Consider the following 20,071-nt stretch of genomic DNA (forward strand, 5'->3'; position numbering starts at 1 on the left):
GAGTCGATCTATATGTACCCATACGTGGGTGACTCCAAGCAACATGTCTATTCCAAGAGTCGGCGTATCATTAATCAACACGTCTCTTCACCAAGGATCGATTTCATTATAACTAACATGTCTTTTCACCAAGGGTGGCAGGTTTAACAATTGTTTATATTTCAAAACATTTTACTTAATTTACAAATGCAAAGTCGGCATCATATATATAAATCGAACCTATAAATGTCTAAGGCTGATAGGCCAATTAGACATTTACATTGGCTATGTCGGCCTGAAGGAATCCGACCATAGCTATAATAGCATTAACAGCATTACTATCATCCAAGGTATCACAAAATATTAGTTTGCTACTAATATGGGATCAAACAATTAGTAAGGGCTGCAAATAACATCTTATGGTAATCTGGTCCAAGTTGAACAATACTACTGCAACAAATTATCAAGATAATGAAGCACTGAAATCACTCAAATCAATAATAGAGACCATACCCATTGAAGCTCTGATGTTGCAAACGATGGAAGATGCCTCACGTACACTGTAATGCACATTGAATACACTGAATAAACTGAGTTTTCTGTTCTGATTTAAAATACAGCACTGAAACCCCAAACCAGCAACACACCCATATCACCCAACTAGTGAAATCATGAATTAAACACATTTCAACCACCTTCTAATACACCCCACACGCTAAGAATGATAACAAATGAATTTGATTTTATTACCAGTCATAAACAAGACTAAAAATACAATCAATTACTTCTATACGACCAGACCAGCAATTAGCAAAATCAAGATCACTCACCCAAACATTTGTACGTCCATCTTGCAACAACCTAGAATCTGCATTCAACCCTAGGGCCCCTCCAAACGACTAGATGGTCTCTGAAAATATGCAGTGATTCATTTATGGAGTATACCTTGTATAGCCTGCCTGTAGGTGGTAGCGGTACAATGCCAACAGTCCTCAAACAACATTAAAGGATAGGGAAAACATTAGTATCAAACCTCTAAATAATTTATAGTTCATACTTGTAGGTAGTACGGCTTGTGGTGGGTGGTATGAGCAATAGAAAAGGAGCTGGTATGGCTTCCTCCACCTCCCAAAAATCCTCTAAACTGAATGCTCAAACAAACATCATTCGCAAACCGAAATGACTATTCAATTGACATCAAATCTCCATTCGTATAGCAACCAAACTAAAACTTCACTTGCAAATGTAGCTGTGGCTCCTGTATGAAACCACCAATACCAAATAGGAGAGTTTTTCTCCCCGAAACCAGTATTTTTAAGAGGGTTTTCAGTCTCAAAAAAATCAGAGATGAACATAGGTTCTCTCAAATGTAGAAGTAGTATCTTAATATGTCTAACCCCAACAATGAGCTCACAACTCTTTTTATAATGTTTTGGAGAAAATAAAATAATAATTTCCATTTTCGCCCCCAAAAGCTCTTTTTCAAATTAAATAATAATTTTTTATATTGAGCAAAGACCCCTTTGTGTTTAGGCATCTCCTTGAAGGCTCAACTTAAAAGACTTTAATCTAAGTTACCGGTTTGGGTTCGGGCTTGGCTTCAGGTACGCAAACCTGGTTCATGGGTTTGGGTAAATTTTTTTTTGTCCTTAGGGTTTGTGGGACAGGTTTGGCCGTATATATATATATATATATATGGGCTTGGGTTCAGGTACGCGAACCCAGTTCATGGGTTTGGGTAAAAAATTTTTTGGCCTTTGGGTTCGAGGGACAGGTTCGTCCGTATATATATATATATATATATATATATATATATATATATATATATATATACATATTATATGTAAATGATTAAATAAATATTCAGAATTATAAAACTAAATACATCTAATAGTATGCTACTTCATCATTTGATAATGTGTGACAAAAAGCCAACGATAGAAGCGGTGCTTTTAGGGTATTTGGATGCAAAAAAGGGTAAAAAATGTCTGTTTTTGTTATGTTTTGGCACTCAGCACCTTTGGGTACGCCTAGGTTTGTACTTGGGTTCGTACCTGGCAAACCCAAGTGCCTTGGTACATACCCAGAGCGTACCCAAGGCAAACCCCACATGAACGTGAACTCGAAGCCGGGTGAACCTGGTTCAGGTGCATGGACCAAAATAGGCGAACCCGGTAATATAGACTTTAATTAAATAACCTTAGTTTTTTAATTTTATTTTATTCTCCTTAAGACAACATAAATAATTATTCATCCAAGTTGTAAAAAAATCAAAGTGAGATAAATATGAAATTCTTACCATACTATAATGTTTTTGAGAAATTAGGATGATGAACTGAAGCAGCTTGGCATTTGCCTAAAAATATCATACTTCTCCGAGGTGTTTGGAGAGCTCCCAAAAGGACTAAATTGCATTCTAAAACCATCATGAGGCTTACCAAGACCACTTGAACTCACTGCCATGAACAAAACCATTGCTCGATCAGTCTTGTGGACACCAAGAAAGTTGGGGTTCTCCCTTGCCCGCCAATCAGCCTATGGGAAAGTTGGAAAATAGGCTAATTGTTCTCAAACTGATTATGCTCAAGGAAGACATATTACAGCACAAATGATTTATTTTGGTGAAATCCAATGTGAAAGAAAACTTAAGCAAGAATCTGCTATCAAAATTAGTTGAAGAAGCTTGCTCGGATGCTCCTTCATGGGTGTCTGTATAACACCTTCCTAGCATATAACTAAACATTATCCAGCTATCCCAAGAATCCTTTGCAATGAACTACGATCTGCTCTCTTCATCCTAATGATGGATCACGGAGTGTGATTGGAAACGTTGATACAAAAATCTTGTACACAATTTAATCCAGAAATAACTTTCTCTCTATATTATGGATTGTGGAAATCTCTGATCATTGATGAACTACAATCACAATCTCTAGGATCACAAAAGAATTACAATCAGGAAAACCTCTAATTTGAGCTTGTCTAAGCACTCTCAACCTTTTCAAATATCTTATTCTCCATTTCTCTCCAAAATATACCCGAATGTGTGTATTTATAGGAGATGAAGGGAAGATGAAATCACCAAGAGGAAGAGTAATGTCATCCATGTGAAGAGACAGCAAGAAGGGCCATTTCTTTTCAGAGGATTCTTCAGCTCTGCCACTTTGTCTTGTATATGACAAGTTTGACAATAGTTTAACCTGTCACCTCTGTGCTGTTCCATCAGAGGCAAGTTTGACAGTGGTCAAACTTCTAAGATGAATTTGGTCGCGGCTGAACTTTTCATTGATGCCTAGTCCTGTGACTTGCTAAGGTCATGTGTTTTGTATACGGACTTGAATTGAGGTGGTGTTCTTTGAAATTGCACAACTCTTTAATAAGAATCCAAACATGTGAAAATAATTTAAAGTTATATCACTTGAGATAAACTCCCTCATGCTGTTTTTGAGTCTGCAACAAAATTGCTTTTTCATGCTCTCAACAGTCCAACTGTGTTTGAATGTTAATCTGATGATAAGTGGTGTTTTTTGAAATTACATAACTCGTTAAAAAAACCCCAAATATGTAAAAAATAAGTTACAAGTTACAACACTTGAGATAAACTCCCTTGTGCTGTTTTTGACTCTGCAAAAAAATTACATTTTCATACTTTCAACAGTACAACTGTACTTGAATGTTTATCTGATAATTTTTAATTGTTAATATACAGTCACCTTTTAAGAAAAGTCTTGCTGTATCTAAATCAAAAGAGGTTCAAGGTCAGCTGTATCGCAAGCTCAAAAGAATTTCACATGGGCTTTTACAGTATACTGCAGGTGGTCGTGCCAAATACTCTTAGCCTCAGTTAATTGGCTTCACTTGGTTTCCATGAAGTTGGAAATGCCAATAATTTGAAACACGGGAGTCTTAACATGTTTGACAGGATTTGCCTCCATTTTTAGAAGATATTCTTGATCAAATCTTGTACCTGAAGATAGACATGTATTACTACTACTATGTTATTGAGGAAGGAGGTTTACCTTCACAAGCCAAGTGAGTTTTGCAATTCTCTTTGAAGTAGCAGCTCTCTCATTCCAGAAAGTGGGATGATATTATCCTCCAATGCAGGGTGGAAATGATGAGTGCATCTTTGATCATTGTTTGTACTTTGCTCACCAGTTGATGTAGATTTTTCATTGTGTTGTTACTTATTACTATCATTCATATGATTACCTAAAATAAGTTGCTACTTAAAAAGTTAGTATATTCTCTTTTTTGGAGAAGGGTAGATAAGGAACATGTAAATGACTTACAATGGTTTTTCTTGTTTTGAAGAGTTACCGGTGTCTATGTTTTCTACACAGATCTACTTTTATCATTAGGGTTAGCATTTACCCTGTACATTAACAAGTTTTTAATTACAATGCCGTTATTCAATTTTTTATATTTTCATAATGCACTTTAAAGCTATAGTTATGTTTCCTGACCTTGGCGAGGTCAGTGTGCAGAGGCATTGTCCTATCAACGAGTTATACTGTAACACACAGGCTTATGTGACATAGTATCAAGAACTTTAAAGGCTTTATGCTTGGCTGCCCTTTGCTGTAACTCAGGGTACTTTCAAGTTGTGAGATTGATGCTAATCTTCATTTTTGTTTTTGCTTGTTTCATAAACTCATCTCTTGGTTGACTTCAAGTCGTGAGTGTACAATAGAGGGGCATCCAACAGCATTAATAATTATTGTGGAGACTTGAAATCTGTAACCATGGAAAGAAGAATAAATGAGGATAATAACACAATTGTTACGAGGATCTGAATCTTTGTTTTCCCTTATGGGACTACCACTTGTGCCTTTGAATATTATGTTCATGCATCATACTTTCAGTTTTATCTGAGCCACGTTCAAACAAACTTGAAAGCTAAGTTAAAAATAATTTTGTTGTCACAGGTGAGTTTTTGACAACTACAGAAGCTAAAAAAAGACAACGGCATTATGATGAAGCCAATATGAATAAGCACAAATATTCTTGTGCTTTGCTAGTCATAAGAGAGCACCTTCCTTCAGGTCAAGCATGCCTGAGGCTAAATGTTGATGCTACAATAATTGGTAATGTAGCCCGGTTTATTAACCACTCGTGTGATGGTGGTAATCTATTCCTTACATTAGTTCGGTCTTCAGGGTCAATTCTTCCCAGGCCGTGCTTATTTGCGTCAAGAGATATTTCTGCAGGTGAGGAACTGGCCTTTAGCTACGGAGTAGCTGGAAAAAACTCAAAAGCATTAACTTGTTTTTGTATGTCTCCTGCTTGTTTTGGAGTGTTACCATCGGAGTCAACATGATTATTTGTGTCCTCCTTTGCCAAATCAATAAAATCTCAAAATGATAAGTTATAAAGGGAAATTGCAGTATAAAATGAACTCACTCTGAACTATGTGTATTTTATAACCATTTCAGTTTCTACGAAATATCTTTGTTTCAATATCTCCTGAAGATTTAAGTGTAGTTCGCTGGTCTTTATTTTCCCTTTCTCATGTCTTATATTGATATTTGGGCTCTTGTAGCATCTGAATATTGTGCATCTGTTGGAAACGTTTGCCACTGGGTGGGTTCGGTTTCGTAAAATACGAAAGTAAGTTTCTGGGTTGGTATGTTTTGGATGAAAGTTAGTGGTTTTCTTATATAGATTTATTAATTAAAATTTTTCGCACTTGCTAAAATAGCTATAAATTATTCCTCATGAAAGCACTTGAAATTCACACATTTAACAGAAACGTTAAGCATATTTTCTTCAATTAGATATTCGCTCTGAATAAATGCTTTCGTCACGGAGTTTAATTTACCACTGTACAATGGTCCAAATTCAACTTGGAATGCATTTATCACGCAAAAAGTTCTTCGAGTGAAATCAAAATTTATTTATATGTTATCATCTCACTTGCTTTTGTAGTTGTTGATTACAATATCATTATTAGGTAATGAATTTCGCTGTTATAAATTCTATATGACCTTTGGCTTTTTTTTTTCGTCAGTCATCAGTTGTTTTTGTTCACGTGGATACTCATCAAACATTTATAGCCTGTTGCAACCAAAATATTCAGGAGAAATTGGTTTAGTGCCAAATTTTGAGGGGTTCATTGCAAAAGAGATCTATTAAGTAGTTTTTAAAGAAAATATATGAGTAACTGATATTGATATTACCCACATTAAAAAGCTACAATTTGGATAAACTCTGTTATTGCGTATCTTTAGGCTGTAACTTATCATTGGAAGAACTTGATTTATTTTCCTTTTCTTTCCATGAGTTAAAAGATCAAGAACATGATCTTGAAAGTTGGTTGTAGCTGTTAAAAACATATGCTGAGCCCTGTGTAAAATGGTCATATGTGGTGTGTTTTAATTGTGAAATAGAATTTATCTCAAATTAGAAATTCACAGCCCCCACTGTAGAGGATTTCAAAATTACAGGAGGACATAAAGCAACTGAAAATTCCATTTCTGGTAATGTACCCATTTCTACTTTGTTAGATCGTACAAGCACAAATTCTTACAAATCTAGTAGAACTAGACACTTAAAGCCACATTAGATTCACTCATAATTATGAATACTGGCAGTTGTTGGATACTCAGTCGGGTTTCTGTTGGGATTAGCTGATATTGGCCGAATACACTCAAATATAGCCACACTGAGATTCTGAAGTCACAATCAATATTATTGTAAGAAGTAATCCTGGTTTCTGTTGGGATTAGCTGATATTGGCCGCATACACTTAAACATGGCCACACTGAGATTCTGAAGTCACAATCGATATTATTGTAAGAAGTAATCCTGTATCGAAGTGCACAAGTAATAGTGGCATACAGAAATACAAACAAATGCATTGTAGTGGTATCATGTGACGCGCCAAAAGTTCTAAAGATTTTAAGATAGAAATACGTCATTCATAATAGATGGAATCCTTCAAACAACCGGCATCAATTGCAGAAAATGGAAATAATATTTAGAACTTAAGGCAGGTTTTATTAAAAAACATGTAACGATCTGTAAGTTTTGGTATTTGTTGGGACGAATGGTAACTCTTAAGGAATGGCTGAAAGGGAGATGGGTTATCATATCACAAAATTAAATGAGTTCATTCCTCAAGGATTTTCTTTGTACTCTATTTAGTCACTGGAACTAGAACCAGTGGCTTGTGGTTGGACGATAGTTTAAACGAAGGTCCAGATAAGACAGGTGGTGTTGGGAATGATAGATTTAATTCAAAATATAAAAATTAATAAGTTTTGGTAATTACTTGGGTACAATGAGCGTTAAGTTGGTTGTCCATCCACATAAAAGATAAGATGGGTTGTTGTGAAATATGGGTGGATGAAGATTTATTCGAAATTATCAGTTGAAATAATATTATTAATGTCCTAACTTAAACAAGGCTGTGGGAAACTCTAATAGGGAATTTGACGACATCGCAAGTAATCATTTGGGTACAATGAGTGTTAAGTTGGTCACCCATGGACATATGATGGGTTGTTGTGAAATGTGGGTGAATGAAGATTTATTTGAAACTCTCAGTTAAAATAATTTTATTAATGTCCTAATCTATACAATGTTGTGGAAAACTCTAATAGAGAATTTGACGATGTTGGATAATAAACAATAGGAAAGCTTTTAGTATTTTCGGCTAGTGTTTGCATTTTAATGGACCGTCTCTTCACATTCTTGAGTCAAAATAATAAATACATAATTAGGATTGTTAGAACGTCCCTTTGTATGATAGTTATGGTCATAGAAGACATCGACCTCAACAAAAAGCAAGAAGACAATGGAAGAATGAGGAAGAAATGACAAAATAAAGAAAACCTAAGCCAAAACATAAGAGAGTTTCGATGCAAGAATGTCCCTATGGGGTGTTGCACATGGAAATATAGTTTATTGCTAATAGTTTAAATGGTAAATACTAACACTAAATTGAATGCTGAAAGTAATTGCAAAGCCTAACTCATTAAAAAGTAGAGGGAATTCGACCAAATAAAACATAAACAGGAAGATTATGCATTTCAAGAAAGATGGGATGATAAACCCAAGGAAAGAGGTATGTTATATTTTGTTGCAATAATTTGTAATTCACTGCACAAGCCTTGAATTTATTGCTCATTTTGTGGTATAAATGCAACTATCAAGAAAATCAGGTTCAAATCTTTAGTAGATACACCCCATTTTTGCCAATATATGGTTTTGTTGCAAGGACCTTAGTAAAGTGGTAAAGGAAGATAGATCAATAAATAAATAATTAGTCATAGTACAAGAGCTAACAAGAAAATTTTAGAGTTAAGAGGGAACTTGATTTTGTAGTTCGCATCAAAATATTCTAGATTATAGCCTTGTGAAAGGAGTTAAGGCACTTGAGATGATGATTAGAAATGAGGTATTTCTTGTAAGATTTGACTATGGAGATAGCCACCCAAGATCTATAGGCCTAATGGAAAACACAATAAAAAGAGAAAATCAATATGACAAGAATAAATTGTATTTCTATCAATAAATGCTTCTCCACAAATATCTAAATTGCTTCTTCACAACTATTCAACCATTTGTTCATTTTAGCTTCATCATATTTTGGTTTACCATCAAGCTCATGAACTATCCTATTCAACCATTTATCTCTTAGCAATTTGTTCAGTTCAGATTTCCATTTAGGGTAGTTGTAAGGTGTTAGAAGTGGAATCAAAGATTGCTCCATGATGAAACAAGAAGGAAAAAACACAAATAAAGAGGATTGCAGCCATGACCACAAAAAAAATCCTCACAAATTATTCAATCAAAGCTCCCCCCAACAATATAGAAGCTTGATACTTTATGATTACCGTGATTACAAATGTCACTTGCAAAAAACAATGAAATGGTTTTTGATTTTGGTACATACAGATTGCCAAATTTGGCCACAAATTCAAAGTACAATTTTTATAGAATGAGATCAATTTAATCACACCATTACAAAATAAAAGAAAAATATGTACTTTAAAAAAAAAGACACCAAAAAATGTTAACTTAGGAGCAAGAATAAAACCCCCAAAATTCCCAAAATGAGAATTGCTTAACAAAATCTATGAAAATCTACAATTTCAAAAAAATCAAGACACCAAAATCAAAATCCATCTACACCACTACGGAGAACACAAAATTTTGCCTCAAATAACAAAAAAATGCTCAAAAAATGAATAATGTGGGCTCAACCTATAAGTGTTTGAAAATTGCCTTTAAAAAATGAAACTTCATAATAGGGGGGGAATTAAAAGGGCATTTGGCGTCAGCATTGACCTAGCAGCAAATATTCTGGAATTGGCTAACAAAAGTTTGGTGGATGTCTGAAATATTCATATGGGATCTGTTTCCAGCATCACATAATATACATTTCATGTCGAGATTCTTTTGTCGGTGACATTTGACTGCCAATTTGTGGCAAGTTTGCAATGTTGTTGGGATTGCCAAGTCGTGACTAAACTAGCTCCAAAATGACACGAAAAGTCAATAACACAAAATTTGTCAAAAATTACAGTTCGTTGATTGTGGTCAGCAGAAATAGCTGCGGCTTTGATTTTTTGAAAATTTTCAAAAAAAGCCAATAACACAAGTTTTATAACCTCGTTTTGGACCTAGTTTAGCCGCGTTCGGACTGCCATGTGGTAGCTTGTGGACACATGGGTACTGCTTGATGTATATGGTGCAAGGGTAGGTCTGCAACATTGTATCCTCAACCGGTAATTAAATTGTTTATCTATAATTTAATTCTGAAAAAAAAATAAAATATTAATTTTGTTTTGAATTGTACCTTCTCCCTGGTACTTGTGCAACATAACGTTAGTGAAATATATTGCATGGGCAATGAATATTCTTTGTGAATTGTATGATTGAGAGGAATATTTTTCTTTATGGCTCTTGGTGGAAGTGTCCAATCTTGATGAATGGATAGTTAATCTTAGGGTTTTTGTAGGTTTGGATTTGACCCAAAATGTTCCAAAATTACTACTACCTTTTGGATATGGCAACCACCTCTTAGTTTCAAACCTTTGTAGATCTTTCCTAAGATGTATACCAACAAGCTCTGAAACTTGTACTATATAACCACAAAGAGGACTCCCTAAATTTTGGTATTTCTATCAAGTTTTTTCAATTCTCTAGATCATTATTCGATGCAAGAGAAGAGGATACTCAACCTTTCAAGATCTAATAAGATCTACACTCAAGATCTCTAAAAAATACTTACCAATTGCACCCAATGTTCTTTGATACTATGTAAGATTTGGCTATGGAGATAACCACCCAAGATCTAGAGGCCTAATGGAAAGCACAATAAAATCAGAAGATCAATAAGACAAGAATAAACTATATTCCTATAAATGAATGGAAATATACAATATGAATTAATTTAGATTATAAAGGGAACCCCTTGGGTATATAAGCTAGAAGGAGACATAGGATATCATAAGATAATGACAAGTGTCTTAATCTTATGATATGAGACATAAAGTGATAAGATAGTATAAGGTCACATGATTTCTAGAGACTTATAGATAGAGTCCTAGCCCTCTCAGTAATCATAACATGTCAACATGTGTGAAAAGGGCCTAACTAATGTCTAGTTAAATAATGTATCTTGTTCACACTACAAAGGGGTAAACCGGTTAAGAATCATCACTATTCTAACTAACAATTCTAAAGGGATCTCTAAAGAAATGTGACTAATAGAGGTAGGCTAAGAATGTGCCATTAAGAATGAATAAAGGGATAATCAAATACGAAATTAAAGAAACCCAAGGCAAAAGGAGATAACATGAAACTAATAGAGATTATGAAAGATATTGAATTGGCTATGAAATTTGGAAAAATGAAGATGAAACAAGTCCAAGAAAGGTACAAGTACCACAAAAACTGGAGAAGGTTAGGAAAACTGAAATAAAGTGCACCAATGGTGTTTGTACAAGAGAAGATGAGGATTTAGAGTGCACCAAGATGGCTACTATTGAAAATATTAAGGTTAAAAAGAATTGTAAAAACCCATCAAATCATCAAAGACATTAATTATAAATGAGTGCAGTAATAGGGTTTTGGCTAAACATTAAAATAAATAAATATGAAAAGCACTAAGATTCCACCCATATTGTGTTGTTAGTTAACAATGTGATATTTGAGAAACTAACTACTCATATTGATGGAGTAGAAAAATACTTATTTGGATTATTAGATTGGATAAAAGATTATAATTAATTTAAGAAGGCATTAGGAAGAAGGCTTGGGAATTGTTGTGCTTAGCCAATGTGTAGAAGTAGAGGTGCTCTACTATTCAAACTTTGGACTCATTAACCATATTTTGAATTTGATCTATTGAATGTTTAGAGTGGACAATATTGAAGGGTTTGAGGGTTTATTATGCCTTTCAAGAAAAAAATGAAATCTTAGTGCAAAGTATGTAAGAAATTTAGTGAGAAGTATGGGCAAACACAAAGAGAGAAAAATGAAAAATTTAGAATTAAAAGAGATAAAAAATTGAAGGGAAAGTAAAAATAGAAAACATGTTCAATAGTTTAGCCATATATACAATTGAAAAAACAAGAAAGATGGGAGAAAATGATATTTTTTTATTGAGAGGTTAACTAATGAAAACTATCTCCTAAACTAAAACTTCCTCTTGAAGAGGTGAACTTCTCTAGACCATAAGTCATCTCCTGTGCCACTAAGACAATGAGAGTGACTATATAAAATATATTTAGTCATTATGGAAAAACAAAGAAAAAGTAAAGGGCGTTTGTGAGTGATTGTGAGGAGATTTTGAAAAAGGGATTTTTTTTGAGATTTAATTATCAAGAGCTAAGAAGAAAAACTCAAGAATATAATGGAAAAAATAAAAAAAATCTAACAATTAGTAAAGGAGAAATCTCTAATGGAAGTGAAAAATACGAGGCGTCGAGGAACCCATCACTATCAACATGGACAAAAATGAAGCAAAATTGCCACTTTGTGGCAAAGATAGGAACCCATCACTATCAACATGGACAAAAATGAAGCAAAATTGCCACTTTGTGGCAAAGACACCAAATACTTTTTTAAACACATATTTGTCTTCGAGTCTACATGGTGGAGAGATGAAATTCAAAGCAATCAAACTAAAATTTATGATTTTGTAGGGTCGCTCAGAGATGAAGCTCTAAGATTGTATATAAAGAAATTTCCCCAACATGATAAATAGCGGTAAGATATCAAATATGATTTCCTTCGTAAATTTGAGTCCCCAAGGCACCCCAAGAAAGTGCAAGTAAGACGACATAAAAACTTCAGAAAAAGGGAGAAAAAATCAAAGATTTTAAGCAACGACGTAAAATTTAGAGGAGCTGCTGATAGAGAATTAGAAGGTAGAATGATTTGTCTATATGCTCCAAAAGTAAGAACCTCTCTAGATGGGAATTTTTTTATAGTTACTTAAATGTGGTCTAGTTACAATATAGAATAGAGGCACAATATTGGAGGAAAATATAAAGGAGAATTTTGGGAAATAGAAAGGTTAAAGCCAGAGTTTGAATAGTTAAAGATCAAACAAGAAATCCCTATCAAAGGAGAGAGTCTCTAAGAATCATCATCAATAATGAGAATAAAAAATTGGTACACATATTGCTCCAATTAGAGACTTATGAGAAATGAGTATCTGATATTAAGAGGAGAGAAAAGGCCAACAATATTGAGAACATATAGGATACCAATATGATTTCCCATCTCTCTTATTTTAATTAAAATATTAAGAACAAGAGTCATGGTGTAACCACCAATATGAGGAAATGAGTTCATCCATAAGGGAATGGAGAAAGCCAAGGGATTATTAGAAATACCCTTTTATACCCAAAACCATGGATGCAATAAACCAACATAGAAAACTCAATGCAACATTCGTTCAACATAGTATACACCATCAGAAGGGTAGGTGCAAGAAGTCGGGTCTCAAAAAAGTGCAAAAAATGTAAGTGTACAATTGGTCTAAAAATTTGAAACACTTAAACAATGAATGTTTATTTGATCCACTGTCCCCATGGATGAATGGATCAAAATGATGAGATCTTCACTCAATTGAAGTTGAACTCAATCGAGAAACATTGGAAGATTTTATGAGTATACTTCTCAATAGAGAGAGGGTGACAAAAGAAATCGACTCAATTATATCAAAGATTAGTCAAAAGTGCGCCTCAAGAAATGAATGATGAGATCTTGGACAATGAATCTTTATTAAAAATTCATATTAAAAATGTAAGTGTTTTTTCCTAATGATTAGATTTTGTCACAATTGGTCTAAAAATTTGAAACACTTGGACAATGAATCTTTATCCGATCCATTGTCCCCATGGACGAATGGATCTGAATGATGAGATATTCACTCAATTGAAGTTGAACTCAACATAGAAACATTGGAAGATTCTATGAGTAGCAATGGTAAAAACATAGGTGATATAAATTATTTTTTAATAGGCATGTATAAAAATCACTTTCTAGGACCATACCGTGCATGTGTACAATTACCATATTTTGACATAAATAAGGGCATTTTTCTACATCCTTTTGGGTAAAGATGTGTAACATATTGGAGATTTAAAAAAAACAAAAACAAACTATGCCTGGTAAACTTTTTAACGTGATTGGTGATGCTTGCACGAAATGCCCTCCGGCTCCACATGAAATTCTTTTGACCCAAAGCTATGAACTGGTGAGGCCACATGCGGGGTACCTCATCCCCATGCTTCACTTGATCAAACCTGCGAGCTCAAGGGTCCAACGAAAGCACAAGGCATGCAAGCTCAGTGGCCTATCAAGGGTTTGAACCTTGGTGGCCGCTTCAACAACGAAGTGTTTTAACCGTGACACTATACATTCTAAGACAATAACGTATTGGAGATTGATGAAGATATTTTTTAATACTTTTTCCTAAATATTTTTTTATTAATTTTTATTGGCCTTAGTTGCTATTTTAAAGCCCGTCATGTATGGACACCATAATTTGACCTAAACTAATCATTTTTTCAATTTTTTTTATTATGTAAAGAATTGTGTGATTGATGTCATATAATTTTTTTTCACAAACAATGTAAAAAGTTAAAATTTATTAAAAAATATGAAAATCTGACATTTCAAGTTTATGGATGAGTTTCATTAGAAATTAAGTAAAAAATAGAAAAAAAAATCCAATTATAAAAAATCATACATTTGAAAATGTCCTCTATAGTGGGTTTTAATTTTATTAAAAAAATCTAAAACAAAATGGTGTCACTCCTTATTGCCAAAGACAAGTTTTCTCTTGCTACTTTCATAGCATTGTACTTGTGGGTTCAAAGCTAAGGGTTAGGTTTTCAAGCCTAAAATAAAGGCAAAGACATGGGTTTCAAATTTTAAATTTTATGAAATGCATAGCTGCTCCAAAACACATACATGTTTTAGAAAGCAACTAGAATATGATGTAATTATTTTAGGAGCACCTTGATTTACTCTTAATAACTTGATTAAGTTGAAGATAATATTATCATCTATGCAACTTGATAATCAACCATCATCTTCATTTATTATATAGATGTGATTGAATGTTATATGAAGTAAAGATAATTATGAATGTCGTGAGAATTATATGGATGTGATCATTTTTAATTTATGTTAATTTGGTTATTTCATTAAACACAATAATGGGTGAATCAAGTGTGCAGGTATAATTAATGACCAAAGGAAATTGGGCATTCTCTATGAAAACCCAAGTCATGTGATTCCTATTGAAGTCATGAGCGTAGTCCATGATGGTGACTAAGGTCTTTAAATGTTTAATTGAACTATTGATGTGAAGTCTTAGTGTGTCAAAGTATTTTGTGGATGTCTTAATGTTTGAATAAGTTTTATTTATCGGTTCCTGACAATTTTCAGATTAACACTTTTAGGATATTTTTGAGGGGTTAGAAAAGCTTTATTTTATGTATTTTCTTATTTTTTAGAGACCTAGGATGTATAACCATAAAAAATAGTCATTTTAGGTAGTGGAAAAAATCAAAGTTTGAGGGCTTGGGAGAGTGACTTGTCACTCCAACACCACTCTCCTAAGTTCATTAAAGAACTTGGGAAGAGAAAAAAGGGGCTCACATGTGTGAGCCACCCTTGAAAGAATTTGGGGACCCCAAAAATCTCACACGTGTGAGTGTAGTCGGCATAAAATGCCTATCATTATGTTTGATAATATTTGTTATCTACCAATGTATTAATTGTTTGTATTAAGTGGGTTGTCACTCTTGGGTAGTTGACATGTCGGTTGGTTGATGGTTGTTTACCTCTTGGCAACTGTTGGGTCCTTTAAATATGTTGTGTACACCGCCAAGGAAGGTAGTATGGTATAGTCGGGTGAATTGTAATCCTTGGTCGACCATCTCTGGTCTTCTTCCCTATAATTATTACATGTGTAAATAAAGATATATTTTACTATTGTGTCAGGTATGCATTGTCATGTACATTATTATTTCCTGCATTTAATTTATCAGTCGTAGCGGTAAACATTTTGGCACCATTGCCTAAAAAGGAATTCAGGTCAATCTTGAGTGATTCATGCTTGTAGACCCCAATAAAAGGGAGAGGAGGCCACAGGGTGGTCAAGACCAAGTGATTAGGTGATCCATCAACCGTCGACTAGAGGGAGCACATGGATGAGTTAGAACCTAGAAGTACCTGGAGTGTTGGGATGCTAGAGGTGGAAGTGTAGAGGATGCATGCATGGCCAAGAGTGCAAGGAAAGCACAAGAACTTTGTGGTCATAATAGTCCACCCAGATCCGACTCACTTCTAAGTACCCAGAGTGTTGGGGATGCTAGAGGCGGAGGTGTAGAGGACACGTGCATGATCGAGAGTGCAAGGAAAGCACCAGAACATAGCGATCGAAATAGTCCCCTAGGTTCGACACACAAGGGAGTAAGTAGGCGAGAAACCAATTTGTGGGAACTTATCCCTCACCGAGGAACCGAGAATAAGGGAGCTTGAACCGAAGAATCCTCTAGTACCTTCTGAGTGAAAATAATGATGAACACCTCGGAGAAGCAAAAACTCCCTAAATTTACAGGGGGTGGATTAGAGTATACCGTACGACATTGCAAAACATGTATAATGATATGGGAGGCTAATGACTTAAATGACAAATACTACTAGCTGAAGGCATTTCCTGCAACCCTTCAGGGAATTTTCATTGATTGGTACAAATACCTCAATGCCAAGTGCAAGGCGGGATGGATTGATCTAAAGAAGGCATTCAAAGTAGAGTTCAAACTCCTGAGGTATGACAATGAGATTGTCGCAAACATCTATAATACCAAGTGGGGTAAAAATGAGAGTGTACACGCTTACAACCGTAGGCTCAAAGAGTTGTTAAAAAAGATGAAGAACTAGCCAATCAACGAGTTGAAGACGAGGTGGTTCACTGAGGGATTGATCCCTTTATTGCACAAGAAGATGAAAGTAGTGCCTCCATCCTCGTACTTTGATGCTTACAATTAGGTGATGGGCATCAAGAGTGAAAATAAAACCTCCCCCTGAGGGAAGAGGAAGATTAATGACGACGATGAGAGCATCGAAGGTAGCAGTGATGAAGAATCCAAAACCGTACAAGCCCTTTGATGGGATATGTTGAGAATGATGAAAGAATTGAAGGTTGAGAAAGGAACCAATAAAGAAAGTAATGAACTATGGTGTACTAAATGCAAAAGCGAGGGGCACACAAAAGGTAATTATCCTAGAAATATGTTTTGTGAGATTTGCCAAGTGTTGGGGCATTCAATCAAGGAGTGTCCATATAATTTGAAGACTAGAAGTACACATGTACTCTTCACACAGGAGGAGTCTAGCCCATCGAAACCACAAAATGTATCGCCACATAGTTATGGAAATCAACGAGGGCGAAATCAAATACAACACGACTCTAGAGAACATCCTATAATACAGTGTTGATAATGTAGCGAATGAGGACACTTTGTGAGAGACTGCCAGAACAAGAAAGACAACAAACAATTATTGTGCAAATTGTGTGGACCAAGTGACCATGAAGATACCAACTACCCAAAGCAAAGGGGTATTAATATGTTGGATGTGGAGGAACAAGAGGATGCAATTTTGCCAATCACGAGAGTACAGACAAAGAAGGCGATGTATTCAAACTCTTGTACGAAGAAGGAACAATTCCAAGAAGGTAGAGCTAAAGTAGAACAAGTGTTGGCAAAGGAACGAATAAATTCCAATGGAATTGGAAGTACGTCATTGCGGGAGTAGAGAAGAACATAGTTCGGCAGGTGCTACAGATAACCATACCCATCAAGGTGGCAAACTTTCTTTAAACTATGTCGCAATTGAGAATGGCAATTACCAACACAGTTAGTGACGACATAGTCATCCGGCAACAATGTAAGCCAAAAATGAAGGAACTAACAAGGAAACCACCACGCGAAGGGAATGAGGCCAGTGATTGGATGTTGCTAACGGTGAGCATCGGGAGGAAGCCATCTATCGTTAAGATGGAAACAATGTGACAAAAGTTGGAAAAAACCATCGTTGATCGGGGTTTGGGAGTTAATGTGCTACCAAAGGACACTTGGAAATGTTTGGGGAAGTGGACACTCTGGTCATTGACCTTCCAGTAGGTGCCAACTAGCACGACATCGATCTGTTGTGAACATTGATGGCACAAAAAGTAATGATTGGGACACAACAATTTTTCATGGACTTCGTAGTCATCTCGATGTAGAAGAAGGCGTACGATGCACTCCTTGGGAGGGGATGGTTGATTATTTCCAAGGAAAATCATAATTGGAAGTGAAACACACTCTTGATCAAGAGTGAAGCACGCCATTAACTTGAGGAACTAGTCAATGAGTGAAGAACATGCATCGTATGACTTAGAGTATGAGGGTGGAGAGTTAGGTATGGACAAAGGGAGGAAAGGCATGAAACCCAATGATGAAGGGGTGCTCGAACTGGAAGATTACTCTGAAGATGAGATGAGTTCCCTGAACGGACTAATCCACTGGCAAATGGAGGACTACGAGCTATTTTCACCAACATGTAATTTTCTTGAAGCTACAACTCTTGGTGAAGAGCAACGAATGAAAACATATAAAGTTACGAGGGATACATCTAATGGTACAAAGAGAAGAATATGTAATGTGTAATGTATAGGTACTTGTGAAGGAAAATCAATGTCAGAAGAAATTATGGAGAAGCTTATACTCCCAACTTCTTGGTACAACAGTTTTAGATTGCACCCACACGACAGTCTCATTTTGTCCCTGTACAACGACATTGTGTATGACAACTTGCACCCGTACGAACTCCCTACTATTTTTCACCATGGAAGCTTGTTTCATTCCATACCATACAACAACATTCTGTTCCTCCAATACGACACATCTTTGGCCACTTTGTACGGTGGTGGCATGTAATCGTACGGTTACGTCCATTGAATTCCATACAGCAAGGTGGTCATTTTCACGCTGGGCAAGTTGTTCCTGAACCCGTACGACAATCTAACATTGTGGCACATTGGAATCCCCTTGGCATCTATCACTTACAACATAACTATTGCGTATCAAATTCATCATGTATGACATCCCTATTTTCTGTACGTGATACCATCATCTCGTACAGACCTTGCAGGGACTTTTTATCGAATGGTAAACAATCTACCCATATGTACGACATTCTATTTGTAGAGTACGACATTCAAGTGTACACATCATATGACATCTTATTTCTCATTCTGTACGACATCACATGTCCACTCATCCCATATGACTTTCTTGGTGTCCCATACGACAATCAAAAGTTCTCTTTGGGGAACATTTATGTCACTTCGTACGGCTTGGGCATTACCTCATACAATGATTATGCGCTTCAGTCTATATCATATGATGACTTTCCATCATATGAAGATTTCATGACTTGTCCATACGATTATCCTTGGTTGTTCCTATGGGGTCAACTTTTGATTTTTTCCTACGACACTTTCTGTGCTAGCTGAAAGACCCTATACAACATCATTGCTACATTATGTGAACGCCATTCATCTCCATACAGATCCTCTTGCATCATGCATGACACAATAAGATACAACATGACTTTTTGGTACAACAACAACACTCTTCTATACGTGATGTGTACCAGGTCATACGGGAAGAACAAAAAAAGTAGGTGGTAGGAGTGAAATCTCCATTTTTTGGCTTCATCAATAATGTTTTTGGCGTCTTAAAAAATCATGAAAATCATGTGTGCCATGGAGTTTTGTGTGGTTTTGAAGGTTGTAATTTGGTGTTGGTGGTGGGGGCATTGTCCCTCAACCCTGGCTTGTATCACGATAGGGAGTGCACCCTGAGCGCTACCCTGAGAACTCGTGAGGGGCGCTTTCCCTTGACCCCATTGGAGGTGTTGCCCCCAAACCCCCATTCGATTTGGTAGGTACATTTCAAGTTGGGGTTGTCCAATACAAGTCATTGCCTACACTCTTGTCCTCAGTCTTTCTAGATCTATTACTTGGTGTTTACTTGTTGTCTGGAAGACAAATTTTTCTTTGGGGGGGGATGATCTGTAGTTGACATAAAATGCCTATCGTTGTTTGATAATATTTGTTATCTGCCAATGTATTAATTGTTTGTATTAAGTGGGTTGTCACTCTTGGGTAGTTGATGTGTCAGTTGGTTGACGATTGTTTACCTCTTGATAACTATCAGGTCCTTTAAATATGTTGTGTACCACCAAGGTAGTATGGTATAGTTAGGTGAATTGTAATCCTTGGCCAACCATCTCTAGTCTTCTTCCCTATAATAATTGCATGTGCAAATAAAGATATATTTTACTACTAGGTTTGGTATGCATGGTAATGTACATTATTATTTACTGCATTTAATTTAACAGTTGTAGTGGTAAGTAGTGAGAGCTTGTGGGGACATGGATTAGTGGGTTGAATGAGAAAGTGACATGTGTCAATCCTTCATTCAAGAGATTCAAAATTTGAGTATCTATTGATCCCCCATGAGAAAATGGAGGGGATTCTTGGCTAGTTATTCTTCATGCTTTG

The 20,071-nt window shown here is 35.6% G+C and overlaps 1 protein-coding gene across 1 annotated transcript in view; it reads left to right on the plus strand.

The window, feature by feature from the left end:
* LOC131046714 (histone-lysine N-methyltransferase SUVR3) overlaps positions 1-5,523 on the plus strand; it is a 65,925-nt gene extending 60,402 nt beyond the window's left edge. The window contains exon 2 of the mRNA XM_057980497.1: positions 4,908-5,523. Coding sequence (XP_057836480.1) covers positions 4,908-5,299 — 392 coding nt within the window. The 3' untranslated portion in view covers positions 5,300-5,523. The remainder of the gene's footprint in view (positions 1-4,907) is intronic.
* Positions 5,524-20,071: the final 14,548 nt, after the last annotated feature.

The sequence above is a fragment of the Cryptomeria japonica genome, chromosome 7, assembly GCF_030272615.1.
Source record: "Cryptomeria japonica chromosome 7, Sugi_1.0, whole genome shotgun sequence".
In the NCBI taxonomy this organism is placed as follows: domain Eukaryota; kingdom Viridiplantae; phylum Streptophyta; class Pinopsida; order Cupressales; family Cupressaceae; genus Cryptomeria; species Cryptomeria japonica.